This window comes from Oncorhynchus masou, chromosome 27 (genome assembly GCF_036934945.1).
Source record: "Oncorhynchus masou masou isolate Uvic2021 chromosome 27, UVic_Omas_1.1, whole genome shotgun sequence".
NCBI lineage: Eukaryota > Metazoa > Chordata > Actinopteri > Salmoniformes > Salmonidae > Oncorhynchus > Oncorhynchus masou.
The window spans coordinates 29759201-29777347 of NC_088238.1; the positions used below are offsets into that span (position 1 = coordinate 29759201).

Genomic DNA, 18147 nt, shown 5'->3' on the forward strand with positions numbered 1-18147 from the left:
CCCAGCTTGCTGTGATTGACAGAAATAATTTCAGTATGAAGATTCTCTCTCACACACACACATTCCGTGATACGTGGTGAATCTCAGAATGTAAAGTCTCTGTCTCTTTATACAGAGTACTAAAGCTGTAGGAGAGTTTAAATATGGGAGACCACTAGCAATTAAAACAAACCACAGAACCGGTCACAGCCAGCACACTGATTGGTATGCATGGATGGAGCAGAAAGTAAACGTCCATTAAACCTACTATATTTTAGAGTGCTCAGTGATAGGGGAGGAGGGGGCGAGTTAGAGATAAAGTGTGTATGTGTGTGGGCAGAGTGCCAGACAGAGTGAAAGAAGGGGGAGAGATAAAGCTTTTCCAAAGGCCTCCAGTGTGAGTGTATAAGAAGTAGTTGAATGAAGACACGGAGGGCAGTAGCTATCTGACAGGAGCAAGCTATATGGCACCTCTCTGAGGAGAGACAGGGCTTTGTAGTGGAGAGAACAGAGAACGATCGAAGGACAGTTGAAGAAAACGATTGATAAAGAATCGTCAAAAGTAGTGCACTAAATGGGGAATAGGGTAGGGCTGACCCCATTTAGTCAATTGTTTGGTCGATAGGCTGATGGTCGGCCGATATATTACATTTTTTGTTGTTGAGCATTGACAAATATATACAAAAACTGTTATGGCATTCACGCCTGTCTGATTGGACTAATCCATTGCAGAGGCCGCGGGGATGGCACACCAGTAGTACATTTACAGTTAATTCCTATAATTTCTAATCTACAATGTTTGTTTTGTTACGGTCATTTCTGTTAATAGATTCAATATATTATTAATATTAGTCTTACCGTTGTCTTTTTAGGAGTGCACAATCTAGGCTACACTTGTGAGGGAAAATTTGGGTTTATTTCTTTCCATTTACGAGTTGTCAATTTATTTATTATTTATTTATTCATTGTCTTTTGTTTGGAGTGCTCTTGTCAATCTTGAGTTTGGACACGCACCTGATTACACATAGAACTAGGCTACCTGGCCTGTGAGCAAATGTACTATTTCCAATTGTCTTAACTCATCATCTCCAGAGTGAAATAGTACAAAGACTCCAGTGAAATTGTCAAAGACTCCAGTCACCCAAGTCATAGACTGTTCTCTCTACTACCGCACGAGAAGTGGTACCGGAGCGCCAAGTCTAAGTCCAAAAAGCTCCTCAACAGCTTCTACCCCTAAGCCATAAGACTGCTGAACAATTAATCAAATGGCCACCCGGACTATTTGCCTCCTTTGTTCTTACACTGCTGCTACTCGTTGTTTATTGTCCATGCATAGTAACATTACCTCTACCTACATGTACAAATGACCTTGACTAACCTGCACCCCTGCACATTGAGTCGGTACCGGTGCCCCCTGTATATAGCCTCAATATTTCATTGTGTTACTTTTTATATATATATTTCTGAGGAAGCATGGCTCTCATCCTTTGCTTCTCCCGAGTCCGTACGGGAGTTGCAGCGATGAGACAAGATTGTAACTACTACCAATTGGATACTACGAAATTGGGGAGAAAAAGGGGTAAAATATTTATTTACTTTTACCCCTTTTGCTCCCCAATTTTGTAGTATCCAATTGGTAGTAGTTACAATGTTGTCTCATCGCTGCAACTCAGCGTGTCAGCATGCATGCGTCTGGCCTGTCACAGGAGTCGCTAGAGCGCGATGGGACAAGGACATCCCTGCCGGTCAAACCCTCCCCTAACCCGGACGACGCTGGGCTAATTGTGCTGGCTGCGACAGAGCCTGGACTCTAACCAAGATCTCTAGTGGCACAGCTAGCAACTGCAATGTAGTGCCTCAGACCACAGCACCACTTGGGAGGCCCTATTGTGTTACTTTTTATTTTATTTTTTACTCTAGTTTGTTTAGTAAATATTTTTTTCACTGCATGGTTGGTTAAGGGCTTTGTTAGTAAGCATTTAATGGTAAGGTCTACCTTCACCTGTTGTATTCGGCGCATGTGACAAATAACATTTGATTTGATTTTTATTTATGGTAAAATACACATTTTCAAATTTCGAACAATCGATTGGTTCTAAAGAACAGACTACTCTCGTCGACCAAGATATATATATTTTTTGTCAGGGACAGCCGTAGAATAGGGTGCTATTTGGGACGTAGACACTATCTACTGGGTGAACTTCAGGCCTGACATATCCCTATCCTGCCGGTAGATGTCTGGAATAAGCAACTTTATTTGTGACAGATGCAACAACTTGAGTGTTTAAATTGCGTTGTGATGGCTAGGTGACCAGACAGGTGGAAATGGCTCCTGTACACTATAGCGTATGTCTGCAACCTGCTGGAGCCTGATATGAGTCACACATTAACCTAATGGTGTGGAGCTCCAGGCCCAGCCAGGGGCCCTTGCTGCTCCCTGTTTCCCAGTAGGAGATCCTGTGCCAGGCTACAGCGCCTGGCCCCGCTGGTTATCCCCCTGGCACTCAGTCAAGTTGAGTCAGTGTTGATTAACCATGGGTACATGAGAGCCACTGGGAGCAGGCCTAGGTTATCTCCCTGACTCCATTAAATCTCTTTCTTTCCCTCTCTCTATTACTCTCTTCTCTCTTGGGTCCCTCTCTCCGTCCCGCTCTCTACCTCTCTTTCATTTCCTTGCTCTGCCTGTCTCGCTCTACCCCATACCCTCTTTCTCGCTTCGTCGCTCTGTTTTCTCTCTGATGTAGAGCTGTCAACCTGTGCGTTGTGTGTCGTCTCAGTGTTTAAACTTGTAATTACGGGCGCTGCTGTGGGCCAAATTGCCTCTGTTACTCAAGGTGTCTGTTGCTGTGGTTGGGCAGAGAGGGGGATGGATGGACGGGCGGACGGAGGGAGAGAGGTGCATGGAAAGAGGGTACACTAATACGCTGATAGAGAGCTGCAGAACGGATAAAGTGAGGGAATAGGATGAAAGGAGGTAGTGTGAAGAATCCCAGACAGAGAAGTGACAGGGTGGGAAGAGATGGATGAATCGGCTGGTTGACACAGGGAGGTATATGAGGGAGCAAAATCATTCAGAGGAGTGGTGATGAGATGGAGAACAAACATCGAATGCACATTTGCTCGTGTGCGAACGGCACTTGTCGTCATTGTTCTCATTGAGCTACATTTCAGTTAACGAGAGAGCACCATTAATCAATAAGCGCCCTGTCTGATGAATTGTGGTGCATAAAATGACTGGCCAGATGAACTAAAGATTGGAGCGCTGCTGGAGAAGTGCATACAGCTGTGTGTGTATGCGTGTGTGTGTGTGTGCAAGCTTGATGGCCCTACAGGCTGCTGTTAGCTTGGGTTTCTCTACCTCTTCCCCATTTCATCAGTGTGAGAGAAACGATAGAGCGCGCAAGGGAGAGAGAGAGTTGGAAGAGAGGGTAGGCCTGCCAGAGCCTGTCACTACTGATGTCTTCATCTCGCTCCAGCGCCACAGACCAGTCCACTGTGCGCTCGCTGTGGGTCTAGATCAGTGTGTGTGAGATGTGTAAATAGACCGAGAATCTGGCCTCTAGGCATGTTCCCAAATGTAGAACTTTGTTTAAAACCAGGAAAATAATGAACCATTGCTGTATATAGTTTGTAAATACATTCATGAGGTAAATAACATGTGTCTGTGTGTAGTCCAGAGAAGGCTTTGAAGGACTCTCTGCAGCCCTACGAGTCAGCGTACCTCTCCAAGTCTCTGTCTCGTCTGTTTGACCCCATCAACCTGGTGTTCCCCATGGGGGGACGCAACCCCCCCTCCCACGACGAACTGGACAGCATTATCAAGACCATCACCAGGTACACACCTACACAAACACTGTTCCCTACTCAGACAAAATTCTCAGAAAAAAAAGCAGAAATATTATTTCTTACATCAGTTGGTCATCTCACTTTTTTTTGCTGATCCTGCCCTGATCCTGTTCTTTCCATTGTCCTACATGTTATATTATTATGTGTGTGTCCTCAGTGAGCTGAACGTGGCGTCGGTAGACACCAGTCTGACTCTGGCAGTGGCCAAGAATGCTGCCAAGACCGTCCAGCTCTTCTGTGTCAAGTCTGAGCAGCTGGTAGGTCACCACAACATCCAATTGTTCATCAGTCAAACCCTGTTCTGTGGCTAAGTGACAGCCCTGTATGGCAGTGAGTGTCAGTGGGCGCAAGGAGAGGATATGAGGGGAGATTCTTATAATTTTTTTAACTTTTGGTAATATTTGGTAAATAGTTCCTAAACTCTTCTTGTACTGCACTGTTGGTTAAGGGCTTGTAAATAAGCATTTCCCGGTAAAGTCTACACCTGTTGTATTCGGCGCATGTCACAAATAAAGTTTGATTTGACTTGATTTGATGAGAGGGGAGGAGGAGAAGAGAATAGAGGGGGGTAGAATAGTACAGACCGGTCAGAGCATGTCTCTATCAGCCCATAGTCGTCAGTGTTCATTCAGAATTTCCCTGCTATGAATCAATGGTCATCATCAATGGGCTGCTTGGCTAGACAGATGAGGAGGGTTACTGAAGAGGCTAGTGGCTGGGTTAGTGACCCATAGGGCTCTGGTCAAAAGTAGTGTACTATATATGGGGAATACGGTGTCATTTGGGACACAACCACAGTGTCTGTGAGTGGTTCCTCCTGCCTACAAATGTAGTCTTCAAAATGTAGAGTTGACCTGAACATGAACAAATAAAAGATGTGTAGAGACATCTGTCCACCCTGGCTCTCACCCATTTCTCGGTGGTGACAGTGTTTCCTAGCTTCAGTGCAGTGGGCAGCTGGGAGGAGGTGCTCTTCGTCTCCATGGACTTTACAGTGTCCCAAAACCTTTTGGAATCAGTGCTAAAGGATACAAATTTAAGACTGAGTATATTGGTTCCTGACCTCCCCGAAAAGTTTCATATCGCGGGGGCCATTCTATGCTAATGCAGAACGCCACAGGATGTTTTTGTGCTGGTCAAGGGCAGTCAAATCTGGGGTGAACCAAGGGCTATATCTGTTGTTAGTTCTACATGTTTTGAATGGTACATGCTTTTTTAAGATGGCGAAGAAAGCACTTTTAAAGAGCAAGGTTGCTGAAATCAACAATTTGCTGTTAACAGATGACATTCATGTTTTGACTCTGAAACTCACTCAGTTAATACATTTGGTGATACAGAGGTAGCAATACAAGGTTATAACATTTACAGAAAATACAGACATGGTGGAGGTGTTACTGTTTATATTCAGAACCACATTCCTGTAAAGCTTATAGAAGTAATATGGCTACAGGTTCATCTGCCTCACCTGAAGCCCATTCTTGAGGGAAGCTGCTATAGACCATCAAGTGCTAACAGTCAGTATCTGGATAATGTGTGAAATGCTTAATAATATATGTGATATAAACAGAGAGGTATATTTTCTGGGTGATTTTAAATATTGACTGGCTATCGTCAAACTGATCATTTAAGAAAAAGCTTCAAACTGTAACTAGTGGCAGCAACCTGGATCAGGCTATCAGTCAACCTACCAGGGTAGTTACAAACTGCACAGGAATGAAATCGGCAACATTTATTGTTCACATCTTTACTAATGCTGCAGAAATGAGCTTGAAGCAGTAGCCAGATCCAAACGTAGATGTGTCTATGTATGCGGATGACTCAACACTATACAAGTCAGCAACTGTACTACAGCGACTGAAATGACTGTAACACTTAACTAAGATCTGCAGTTAGTTTCAGAGTGGGTGGCAAGGAATAAGTTTATTTTTTTTACTAAAAACATTGTATTTGGGACAAGTCATTCACTAAACCCTAAAACTCACTTACATCTTGTAATAAATCATGTGTAAATTGAGCTGCTTGGAGTAACCCTGGATTGTAAAACTTCTATGCTCAAAACATATTTATACAACAGTAGCTAAAATGGGGAGAAGTCTGTCCATAATAAAGCGCAGCTCTATCTTCTTAATAGCACTATCAACAAGGCAGGTCCTACAGGCCCTAGTTTTGTCTCAGAACAGGGCAGCACGGCTGGCCCTTGGATCTACACAGAGAGCTAACATTAATAATATGCATGTCAAACGACTTCATCACTGCTTGCATTTGTGAGAGGTTGACATGTTGAATGCCCCAGAGCTGTCAGTTTCAACTACTGGCGGACACACAGGCATACCCCAAAAGACTTGGCTTGACTTTACTTGGTTCATCACACTCTAGCGACTCCTTGTGGCGGGCCAGGCACCTGCAGGATGACTTCGGTCGTCAGTTAAACACTGTTTCCTCCGACAAATTGGTCCGGCTGGCTTCCGGTTTAAGCGGGCAGGTGTGAAGGAGCGCGGGTTGGCGGGTCATGTTTCGGAGGACACATGACTCGACCTTCGCCTGTGCCGAGCCCATTGGGGAGTTTCAGCGATGAGACAAGATCTTAATTGGATATGACGAAATGATGGAGAAAAAGGGAGGTAAAAAAAGATTGAATCTATTTGGACAACTACACATATGGGTTACCTATCCCAGTTTGGTCTACTACACAATAACTTTTTAGCTTTTGCTTGTTTTTCTTCCTGTTGATTCCTGTCTCCCTCGGCTTAGGCTACTGAATCTCCCAGGGAGGACTTTCCCTACAGGCAGTGATGAATTATTATATAAGAGTATAGGCTTTTTGCACATGCCCTCTTCTTGTTTTTTTGGTAAAGAGTATAGAGCACTTAAAGGATGGCACATTTTGGTTTAAGGTCTTTTAAAGTATATTGCTAATAATGAATTAAGATAATGGATTAAGTGCTATTGGTCCTACAGCGATCATATCATCTTTGTTTTAATTTTCTTTATTTTTCTTCATCATCCACCCTTACTCATGAAGTCTGCTAACTTAATTGTAAAGGTCTGAATTGGTTACTTTTTTTTTTACTTCAATATTATTATTATTTGTTTTATGCCTAAAACCCTCTAATTACAGTGCATTCGGAAAGTATTCAGACCCCTTCCCCTTTTCCACATTTTGTTACGTTACAACCTTATTCGAAATGTATTAAGTAAATAAAAATACTCATCAATGGGAAGGGTACAAAAACATGCTTCTAAGTTAACAGTGACTAACTTAGAACTTTTATTAGTAGGTTGGAGCCTCCTCCACAGACACCCCAAGCTCTAAATATACACTCGGACACACACGCACACACACACTGAGATGCGACACACACAGGCCTGATCTACAGTCACTCTCACACACTCACTCACACAAACACAGACATAACTCAGGTGTGAACAGGAAGCTACATCAGTGCTGGTATCCTGACACCTCTCTGTGCGTGTGTGTGGGCACGTGCATGTGTCATGAATGTCAATGTGTGTGCGCCTCTGTGTGTGCATGTTTACCATCCACACAACTACACTCTAAAGCTATAGTTAACTGTTGCTTTGCCATTTTTAGACCGTTGCTATGGCACCACTTTGCACATGTTGTCTCTCGCTTTTTCTCTCGCTCTGTCTTCCTGAGATGGCCCCAATTCCTCTCTCTCTGTCTTCCTGAGATGGCCCCAATTCCTCTCTCTCTGTCTTCATGAGATGGCCCCAATTCCTCTCTCTCTGTCTTCCTGAGATGGCCCCAATTCCTCTCTCTTCGTCTTCCTGAGATGGCCCCAATTCCTCTCTATTCGTCTTCCTGAGATGGCCATCTCAGATAGGGAGCCTCTAATTTCCCCAGGTGTGTGTGTGACCTGCTTGTTATCACCTCTGAGGTGAGAGGTGGTGAGGTGTCCCTATCCGTCTGTGGAACATGGCCAGGAGACAGCAGCCCAAACAGCTACTACAGCTGAATCCTGGCTCCTGTCCCATTTGTATGTGTTGTTCCCGGGCCCCTCCTTGCTCTGCTATAGCAGTGGGAGCTGGATCCGGTGTGCCCTTGCTCTCACTGCTGCTGTGTGTCTGCTGAGTACTACAGGTGTCCTGACTTTTTCTCTCTCTCTTCTCTCCACCTATTTCTCTCTCTCTCTCTCTTCCTCTATTTCTCTCCCTCCCTCCATCCTTCCCTTCTTCTCTCACTCTCTCTTTCTCTCCAGCTATCTACCCAGGGGGATGCCAGTCAGGTGATAGGGCCTCTAACAGAAGGTCAGAGGAGGAACATGGCGGTGGTCAACTCCCTCTACAGACTACACCAGGCTGTTGCTAAAGTAACACACACACGGTCATACACACACACACTAAAACGCTCACACACACACACGTATACACACACACGCCACATTACACTTGTGTTACACGTGTTCTTTTTACATATCTACATTATGTTTTACATGTCTACATTATGTTTAACACTTATACATTATGTTTAACACGTATACGTTATGTTTTACATGGCAAGATTATGTTTTACACGTCTATGTTATGTTTTACATGTCTACGTTATCTTTTACATGTTTTACATGGTTTACACGGCTACGTTATGTTTTACATGGCTACGTTATGTTTTACATGTTTTACACGGCTACGTTATGTTTTACATGTTTTACACGGCTACGTTATGTTTTACATGTTTTACATGGCTACGTTATGTTTTACATGTTTTACACGGCTACGTTATGTTTTACATGTTTTACACGGCTACGTTATGTTTTACATGTTTTTCACGGCTACGTTATGTTTTACACGGCTACGTTGTGTTTTACATGTTTTACATGGCTACGTTATGTTTTACATGTTTTACATGGCTACGTTGTGTTTTACTTGTTTTACACGGCTACGTTATGTTTTACACGGCTACATTATGTTTTACACGGCTACGTTATGTTTTACATGTTTTACACGGCTACGTTATGTTTTAAATGTTTTACATGGCTACGTTATGTTTTACATGTTTTACATGGCTACGTTATGTTTTACATGTTTTACACGGCTACGTTATGTTTTACACGGCTACGTTATGTTTTACACGTTTTAAACGGCTACGTTATGTTTTACATGTTTTACACGGCTACGTTATGTTTTACATGTTTTACATGGCTACGTTATGTTTTACACGGCTGAGTTATGTTTTACATGTTTTACACGGCTACGTTATGTTTTACACGGCTACGTTATGTTTTACATGTTTTACACGGCTACGTTATGTTTTACATGGCTACGTTATGTTTTACATGTTTTACATGGCTACGTTATGTTTTACATGTTTTACATGGCTACGTTATGTTTTACATGTTTTACACGGCTACGTTATGTTTTACATGTTTTACACGGCTACGTTATGTTTTACACGGCTACGTTATGTTTTACACGGCTACATTATGTTTTACACGGCTACATTATGTTTTACACGGCTACGTTATGTTTTACATGTTTTACACGGCTACGTCATGTTTTACATGTTTTACACGGCTACGTTATGTTTTACACAGCTACGTTATGTTTTACACGGCTACATTATGTTTTACATGGCTACATTATGTTTTACACGTCTACGTTATGTTTTGCATGTTTTACACGGCTACATTATGTTTTACACGGCTACATTATGTTTTACACGGCTACATTATGTTTTACACGGCTACATTATGTTTTACATGTTTTACACGGCTACGTTATGTTTTACATGTTTTACACGGCTACGTTATGTTTTACATGTTTTACATGGCTACGTTATGTTTTACATGTTTTACACGGCTACGTTGTGTTTTACATGTTTTACACGGCTACGTTATGTTTTACACGGCTACATTATGTTTTACACGGCTACGTTATGTTTTACATGTTTTACACGGCTACGTTATGTTTTACATGTTTTACACGGCTACGTTATATTTTACATACATTATGTTTTACACGGCTACGTTATGTTTTACACGTTTTACACGGCTACGTTATGTTTTACATGTTTTACACGGCTACGTTATGTTTTACATGTTTTACACGGCTACGTTATGTTTTACACGGCTACGTTATGTTTTACGCGGCTACATTATGTTTTGCGCGGCTACATTATGTTTTACACGTCTATGTTATGTTTTGCATATTTTACATGGCTATGTTATGTTTTACATGGCGACATTATGTTTTACACGGCTACATTATGTTTTACATGTCTACGTTGTGTTTTACACTGCTACGTTATGTTTAACATGTCTACATTATGTTTAACACGTCTACATTATGTTTAACATGTCTACGTTATGTTTTACACGGCTACGTTATGTTTTACACGTCTACGTTATGTTTTACACGGCTACGTTATGTTTTACACGTCTACGTTATGTTTTACACGTCTACGTTATGTTTTACACGTCTACGTTATGTTTTACACGGCTACGCTATGCTTTACACGGCTACGCTATGTTTTACACGGCTACGTTATGTTTTACACGTCTACGTTATGTTTTACACGGCTACGCTATGTTTTACACGGCTACGCTATGTTTTACACGGCTACGCTATGTTTTACATGGCTACACTATGTTTTACATGACATTTTTATCAGACATTGACACGTGTGTTATATTACATATTATAGGGAGACTGGGATGGTAGCGTGACTAAGAGTTCACACAGAAGAGTCTGTGTATGTGTGCGTGCGTGCGTGTGTGCGTGTGTGTGCTGGTCATCTGATGTCACAAGGGTTTGATGGGAAAATGCTGACAACCAATTATTTCTAGAGTTAATGTATCTCATCACCCAAAGTAAACTAGCTGCAGGGGAGGGAGAGGAGGGAGAGAAGTGGAGAGAGGGAGAGAAGTGGAGAGGGAGAGAAGTGGAGAGAGGTAGAGAAGGGGAGAGAGAGAGAGATATGCAGTAAGTGAGTGGGAGAGGAGAGGGGAGCGGCAAGAGAGGATGGAAGAGAGGAGCGGCGAGGGAGAGACGAGAGGAGCTGAGAGAAGAGTGAAGAGAGAGAGAGGGATGACAAGGAAGGGAGTCAGATGTCGAGCGAGGCAGAGAAAGAGAGAGCAAGGAAGTTGGAACCAGAGAGAGAGTAAGAGGGAGAGATGGGGAAACATATTCCTTCATATGGCCCATTAAAGATGTATGATGTGTCCTGGTGCTGGGGCCTGTGTGATTAATAGTGGCATAAAAGGAGATTACTCTGCCATCAAATATTTAGTGGCCTGGGAGGTTGTCAAAATGTAACCATTTGAAAGCAGTGAGGCCGTTTCAGCAAGAGCGGCTGGTTGTTTTAGGAGGGAGGGAGGGTGGGAGAAGGATGGGATGGAAGGAGGGACGTGGAGGATTGGAGAGCAAGGAGGGAGGATAAATGCTGTAATAACCGTTAGAAGAATATGGGAGGGATATGTGGGAAAAAAGACAAATAGTGTTTGTCAGGTTTCACTGTAACCTAACCTTTGACCTTTTGTGTGTGTGTGTGTTCTCAGGTGATATCAGGATTGGGGTCATGTCCTCCGGCTGCTGAACATGCTCTCACTGCTTCACTCGAGGTAAGACAGTCACTCGTCTCCTCCCATACTTCTCTCTACAGTTTTCTCCTCTCTACTCCTCCTCTATCGTTCTTCTCTGCTGATTTCCTCCTCATCTCCTCTCCAGTCTTCCCCTCTTCTTTTTCTCTCCATTCTATCTGATGTGCAGATGGTGGTGGATTATGCTGTTGACTTTTCATTATGGGGTTTGAATGGGCACTTTTGGAACTTGGAACTGAGTTATGGAAACCAAACAAAACATTGCTATTTCTGATGCATCTCATTCTGGAAGATAAAACGGTAAACACTGAGTGGAGTGTGTAGACTCTTCTTTGGCAATCACTCGCTTTTTCTCACAAAAGTATTTTGTTGTAACCGGGAAAATGGTCGGAGGCTTGTTTCTCTCTGCGTTCCGCCAATCCCCCACGCCACACACAGCGGAGGGGACATTGTTAACTTTATTGTGAAGGAGTTTAGAGAGGAGATCTGAACAGAGATCTGGTTATCTACCGTTGGCAGGGGCTTAGCTGACGGGCACAAACACAAACGCGCACACACACACTGGGTCAGGTCTATTGAGTTTAGATTGATCTAAAGATGGAGCGAACGATAAACTGCCGGTCCCACTCCGAACCCCGCGACCGACACACACACACATGCCCAAACACACACAAAGTCTCACACACACACACAAATACGAACATCACACATACACACACGCTCTTCCTCTCTCGGCTGACATGTCACGTGCACAGTGCTCCTATCCTAAAGCTCACTGCAAACGTCCGCTTATCAGCAAATCACATTCATGCAGCCAAGACCACCAGTCTGTTTGGGTTGCTAGGCAATGGCAAACTTAAGTGAATCAGGTGTGTCCCTGCGGGCACTGTGCCCTTCAGCTATGTACCTGGCCTGCAGATGCAAGAGGTTATGGTCATGTTTGTTCAGTTCATCATTGTGTGTCCACTGATATTTGAGATGTCATTGTCTGACTGAGCTGTTTCAGAGTTGTGACACACAACCCGTCTTATGCCTTGTTAAATGATGCACTCTCTTGCGTGTGCGTGCGTGTAGGGAGTACAGGCTCTGATGGCCAGTGCAGTACAGCCTCTGCTGCTGTCGGTCAGTGACTCCATAGAAGCCATCATCATCACTATGCATCAGGAAGACTTCTCTGGGTTAGTATACACACACACACACTTTAAGACACCACACTCCTCAAGCTAGTTGCCCCTGTTCTAGGAGTAAGGTTGGTGTTTAAGTTGTTTACAGGTGGGCTTGGTGACATAGTGCTACAGAGCTTTATATGTGACAATATGTTGTCTGTGATACTATTATCTGATTGTCTCTCTGTTTCACCAGGCACCAAACAGCATCTGTTGCTAATTTACATTTACAAAATGTTTCTCTCTTCCCCTGAGCTTGACATTTACACACTCATACACACTTCCTCAAGCTATCTACTGTTCTACACACTGCTCTGCTCTCGTATAGAATCCTGTGTGTGTGTGCGTTGTCTCTTCAGCCCCCTGTCCAAATGACCTTTTCATGGTCAGATAAACACAGTGGCTGAACTCACCCCTGCCCCCTTTCTCCCCAACAAATACACTTGCACACACACACACACACACACACACACACACACACACACACACACACACACACACACACACACACTTGCTCTTGTGTTGTGCAGAGGGAGCTCCTTGCAGTGACCATCGTAAAACTAGTTCTAACACACACACCCTGTTCCTCACACACACACACACACACACACACGTCCTCTGAGTGAACTCTTAGTCACGCTACCATCCAAGTCTCCCTGAGCCATTGACCCCCTGACCGTCTCCCAGATGGCCATAGGGACACAGTGGCAGAGTAGCTGTTGCAGGATTCTAGTCACAGCGGTGATATTGACGTGTTAAAAAAGGCTAGGAGGTTTCATTTTGTAAGCAGGTCAAGTCTGAATCAGCAAGTATCCATGGATACCCTGTGGAACCTAGCTGTGAGACCAGCAGCTCACTTGTCAATGTGTGCGCACACAGGTAGAACCAGTCTCGACCATAGAATTAGGAATGAATTTAACAGGGTCTTTATGGTCTAGACCAGTGGTTCCCAAACTGTGGGGCGCACCCTCTGAGGTGCACAAGGTGACATTTCTCCATTGGGTAGTGCATCATCAGTATACGTCATGTCAGTCATACCTTAGAGAGCGATTTACAACTTGGTCAGAATTGCACAGATCAACTAGCCCATGTCAGCTAACGTTCTCTAGCCCATAGATTTTGTAGTAGTGTTCGAGTCACTCAAATATCACACGAATACACATTAGATACGGCAAAATGTGTAGAATTGCAGGAGAATTAGCTTTAAACCTGCAAAGTTTAAAGAGGGATGTGAACAGTTTGTGGGGGGGGGGGGGATGTTTCCCAGTGCTAGAAGGGGGGCCTGACTGAAGAAGTTTAGGGACCCTTTGGTCTCTAGACCCTCTACAGTTGCATTCAGATATTCTACCTCCATTCATGCCGTGGTCCATTCATATTACCCAGACTCGTCTCTGTACAATTGAGAGGCTCCCAATGGACCTGTAGACTCAGTTAGTCTTGGGGCTTTGCAGTCACGACACAGACTCACACACACACACACACACACACAGCTAGCAGGGTCCACACAAAGGGTCGCTGCGTCAGTACTGTAGCCTCCTGCCGCTGGCTAAATGTTATCGGCCCCTGGCACCCGCTGGTTATTCTGTCACGGCCATACATACAGAGACCGAGAGCTCAGATTGACATTCAGCACTCTGAATACAGACTAGACTGCTTTCCGCTCTCTGAACTTACACAGACAAGGCCCTGCTGGGACTTAGCCGACTCGCAGCACACGCATATACACACACACACACACACACACACACACATAGGTATAGTGTGTAGTCACTTAATGGCCTGAGGTTCAAGGTTATGAGTCAGACCTTTAGTCAGTGACCTATACCAACCTGTGTGTGTGCATAAGCGTTGAAGGATTTTCTCTGTTTGTTGTTGTGCGGTCCTATCTAAGCCATCACAGACAGATATTTCTATATATGTCTCTGTGTCCAGGTCTATGTCCACCCCGGGGAAGCCGGACGTGCCCTGCTCTCTGTACATGCGGGAGCTACAGGGCTTCGTGGGCCGCGTGATGGCGGACTACTTCCGCCACTTCCAGTGTGTCGACTTCATATACGACAACACGGAGAGCATCGCCCAGCGCTGCATCACACTGTTCATCCGCCACGCCAGCCTGCTGCGCCCCCTAGGGGAGGGAGGCAAGATGAGATTGGCGGCTGACTTCGCTCAGGTGAGGAGAAGGGCTGTATGTGAAGGTATGATCGGTATCTCTCTCCGTACCTGCCTGTCAGCTCTCCTTCGCTGTTTGTCCGTCTCTCGGGTTTTTCTGTGCATCTTGAAGTTCACCAAGTTCACCTCACTATGCTAATTCTTCTCTGTGTTTTTAGATGGAGCTGGCCGTCGCCCCTCTCTGTAGGAGAGTGTCTGAGCTGGGGAAACCCTACCGCCTGCTGAGATCTTTCAGGTATGCTATTACATCACTGCTTGTTACACATGTATGACGCATTAGTGATGCATAGTTATTACATCAGTTATTATGCACAACCTATTCCTGTTAAACCTTTGAGATGGGGAACGCCTCAATAGCAGCGGTAGTTTCCAGAGTGAGAGTGGCTCTTAAATGAAGATGTTAGTCATTATTGGAGGGTTAGAGAGCTGTAATTCTCTCGGTCTCCCTGCCGTCTGCCTCTACTTAGACGCTAGGGTAATGGTTTAAAGATAATGGGTAAAGGCTAATGGTGTAACACAATGAACACGTTATGTAGGCTAGACACCTCAATGTAGCTGAGGTGTGTGTGTGTGTTTTGTAGGCCCCTGCTGTTCCAGAACAGTGAGCTGATAGCCAGCAGTCCAGCCGTGGGGGATCTGATTCCATACAGCACCCTGCTACACTTCCTGTTCACCAGAGCACCGTCTGAGCTCAAATCACCTCACCAGGTATATACACACTGTATATACAAAAGTATTTAGTCACCCCTTCAAATTTGTGGATTGGGCTATTTCAACCACACCCATTGCTGACAAGTGTATAAAATCGAGCACACCGCCATGCAATCTCCATAGACAAACAATGTCCTTACTGAAGAGCTCAGTGACTTTCAATGTGCCACCGTCAAAGGATGCCACCTTTCCAACAATTCAGTTTGTCAAATTTCTGCCCTGCTAGAGCTGCCCCGGTCAACTGTAAGTGCTGCTATTGTGAAGTGGAAATTTCTAGGAGCAACAACGGCTCAGCCGCTAAGTGGTAGGCCCCACATGCTCACAGAACGGGACCGCTGAGTGCTGAAGCACAAGATCTGTTCGTCGGAAGCTTTATAAAATGGGTTTCCATGCCCGAGCAGCCGCACACAAGCCTAAGATCACCATGCGCAATGCCAAGCGTTAGGCTGGAGTGGTGTTAAGCTCGCCGCCATTAGACTCTGGAGAAGTGGAAACACGTTCTCTGGAGTGATGAATCACTCTTCACCATCTTGCAGTCCGATGGACGAATCTGGGTTTGGCGAATGCCAGGAGAAAGTTTGGTGGAGGAGGAATGGTCCAAGGCTGTTTTTCATGGTTCAGGCTAGGCCCCTTAGTTCCAGTGAAGGGAAATATTAACCCTACAGCATACAATGACATTCTAGACGATTCTGTGCTTCCAATTTTGTAGCAACAGTTTGGAGAAGGACCTTTCCTGTTTCAGCATGACAATGCTTCCGTGCACAAAGCGAGGTCCATACAGAAATGGTTTGTCGAGATCGGTGTGAAAGAACTTGACTGGCCTGCACAGAGCCGTGACCTCAACCCCATCGAACACGTTTAGGATGAATTGGAACACGAACCAGGCCTAATCTCCCAACATCAGGGCTCGACCTCACTAATGCTCTTGTGGCTGAATGGAAGCAAGTCCTCGCAGCAATGTCCCAACATCTAGTGGAAAGCCTTCTCAGATGAGTGGAGGCTGTTATAGCAGCAAAGGGGGGACCAACTCCATATTAATGCCCATGATTTTGGAATGAGATGTTCGACTGGCAGGTGTCCACATATTTTTGGTCTTATAGTGTACCTACAAACTGCTATATACACACTTATCTATACTGATTCCAACTGTCATCTTTGTCTTAACTTTGTACAAATTCTCCCTCTTCTACAGAGAGCAGAGTGGTCCATCGCTCGCTACTCCCAGTGGCTGGATGACCACCCTTCAGAGAGAGACCGCCTCACACTCATTAGGTAACTGCAGGAGAACGACAAAAGTCTTACAGCCTTTGAGACCGCTGGTGGGTTGTTTGGTATCACTGAGGAGTGAGTGAGCACCCTCTTGTGGTAAAATGATGAAATTCCCATCAATTCTATTGGGTAGTGTGTCTTTCGCAATGCCATCTTCTTCTGTGTGTACTAGGGGTGCTCTGGAAGCCTACATGCAGAGTGTGAGGGCTCGTCAGGGGAAGGAGTTCGCCCCCGTCTACCCCATCATGGTTCAGCTGCTGCAGAGGGCCACCAGCGGAGCCCAGGACTCCAGGACCTGAGGGAACTACCGCTCCCATGATGCAACTGTGCGTTTCACATGGGCATGGAGAATGGCTCCGTGAAGAACACATCCAGATATTATGAATGTTATGACTATAGAATTAGAATTTGTAGAACAGACATGGCTATGAACATCCTTAAGCCTTTTTAATGGTCCACCCAACAGGAGTTTCCATTATTGATATGACTTAAGGGTTGCTCCATTTCTGTGGATAAGCAGCAATTCAAACATTCCAAATGGAACGCCACACACCATGTTGTATGCACATTTCTGTTCTGCTAATTCTATAACTATGCCACAGAGGGCAGAGGGAAGTTACCTGTGCTTTATACTATTGAACGGGGAAATAAATGCTTGCTAGTTATTGGTAGGGGCTTTACTGGTTAACCACATTTTGTTCTTATAAATGCTTTATTGTGAACGATAATTATCATTATAAGGAATGATTAATGGTAGGAGACTTTAATAATAGTTAACCTAATCAAAGGGCTCTATTCAATCTATATGGTGGAAATTCAGCGTAATTTAAATGCAATGTTCCCGTCGGGTTTGCCGTAAACTACCTTTAGATTAATAGCTCGCTAAATATAACACTTCAGCGATATGGATTGATTAGAGCCCTGTCTGGCCTATACAACTGTTCATATGTTCTGTCTTTAATGATGTACTGTGGGTCTAAAGCTCTATGGTTGTGGTTATAATAAAACGAGAAGTAAAACAAGTTGTTGTGCCTGATAAGAGAGCTCCCTGAGGAAGGCTTGTATCTTGAGCCCTGTTTATAACTCGTAGTATGCAGCATGGTTCCTGATCTTGTCCACAGGGGCATTACACGCAGGTTGCGACCCACATGGTTGTCAGTTTGAATCCCAGTTGTGACTTCTGTTGTCCAATCTTACCCAATTATATTTCTTAAGTTAACTTTTACTGAACAGCTTTAAATATGTGGGGTACATGAGGATAGAACGACACCCTTTCTCAAAGGAGGTATATTAAATGCGGTTAGCTAATCGTTTTGCAACAAATGAGCACAATCACAATTTGGACAAGATCAGGACTGGCATGTTTTTCAATAAATAGTATCTTACTTTTTAACTTCCATTCATTCTCCTTGGTTTGGCTGAGTTGTGTAAACTGTCTGAATTTTCATTTT

The 18147-nt window shown here is 44.3% G+C and overlaps 1 protein-coding gene across 1 annotated transcript in view; it reads left to right on the top strand.

The window, feature by feature from the left end:
- The window catches only part of cog5 (component of oligomeric golgi complex 5), a 94398-nt gene extending 76305 nt beyond the window's left edge, over positions 1-18093 (top strand). The window contains exons 13-22 of the mRNA XM_064939880.1: positions 3652-3813; positions 3983-4082; positions 8046-8156; positions 11340-11402; positions 12456-12559; positions 14480-14717; positions 14875-14951; positions 15298-15424; positions 16620-16699; positions 16869-18093. Coding sequence (XP_064795952.1) covers positions 3652-3813; positions 3983-4082; positions 8046-8156; positions 11340-11402; positions 12456-12559; positions 14480-14717; positions 14875-14951; positions 15298-15424; positions 16620-16699; positions 16869-16995 — 1189 coding nt within the window. The 3' untranslated portion in view covers positions 16996-18093. The remainder of the gene's footprint in view (positions 1-3651; positions 3814-3982; positions 4083-8045; positions 8157-11339; positions 11403-12455; positions 12560-14479; positions 14718-14874; positions 14952-15297; positions 15425-16619; positions 16700-16868) is intronic.
- Positions 18094-18147: the final 54 nt, after the last annotated feature.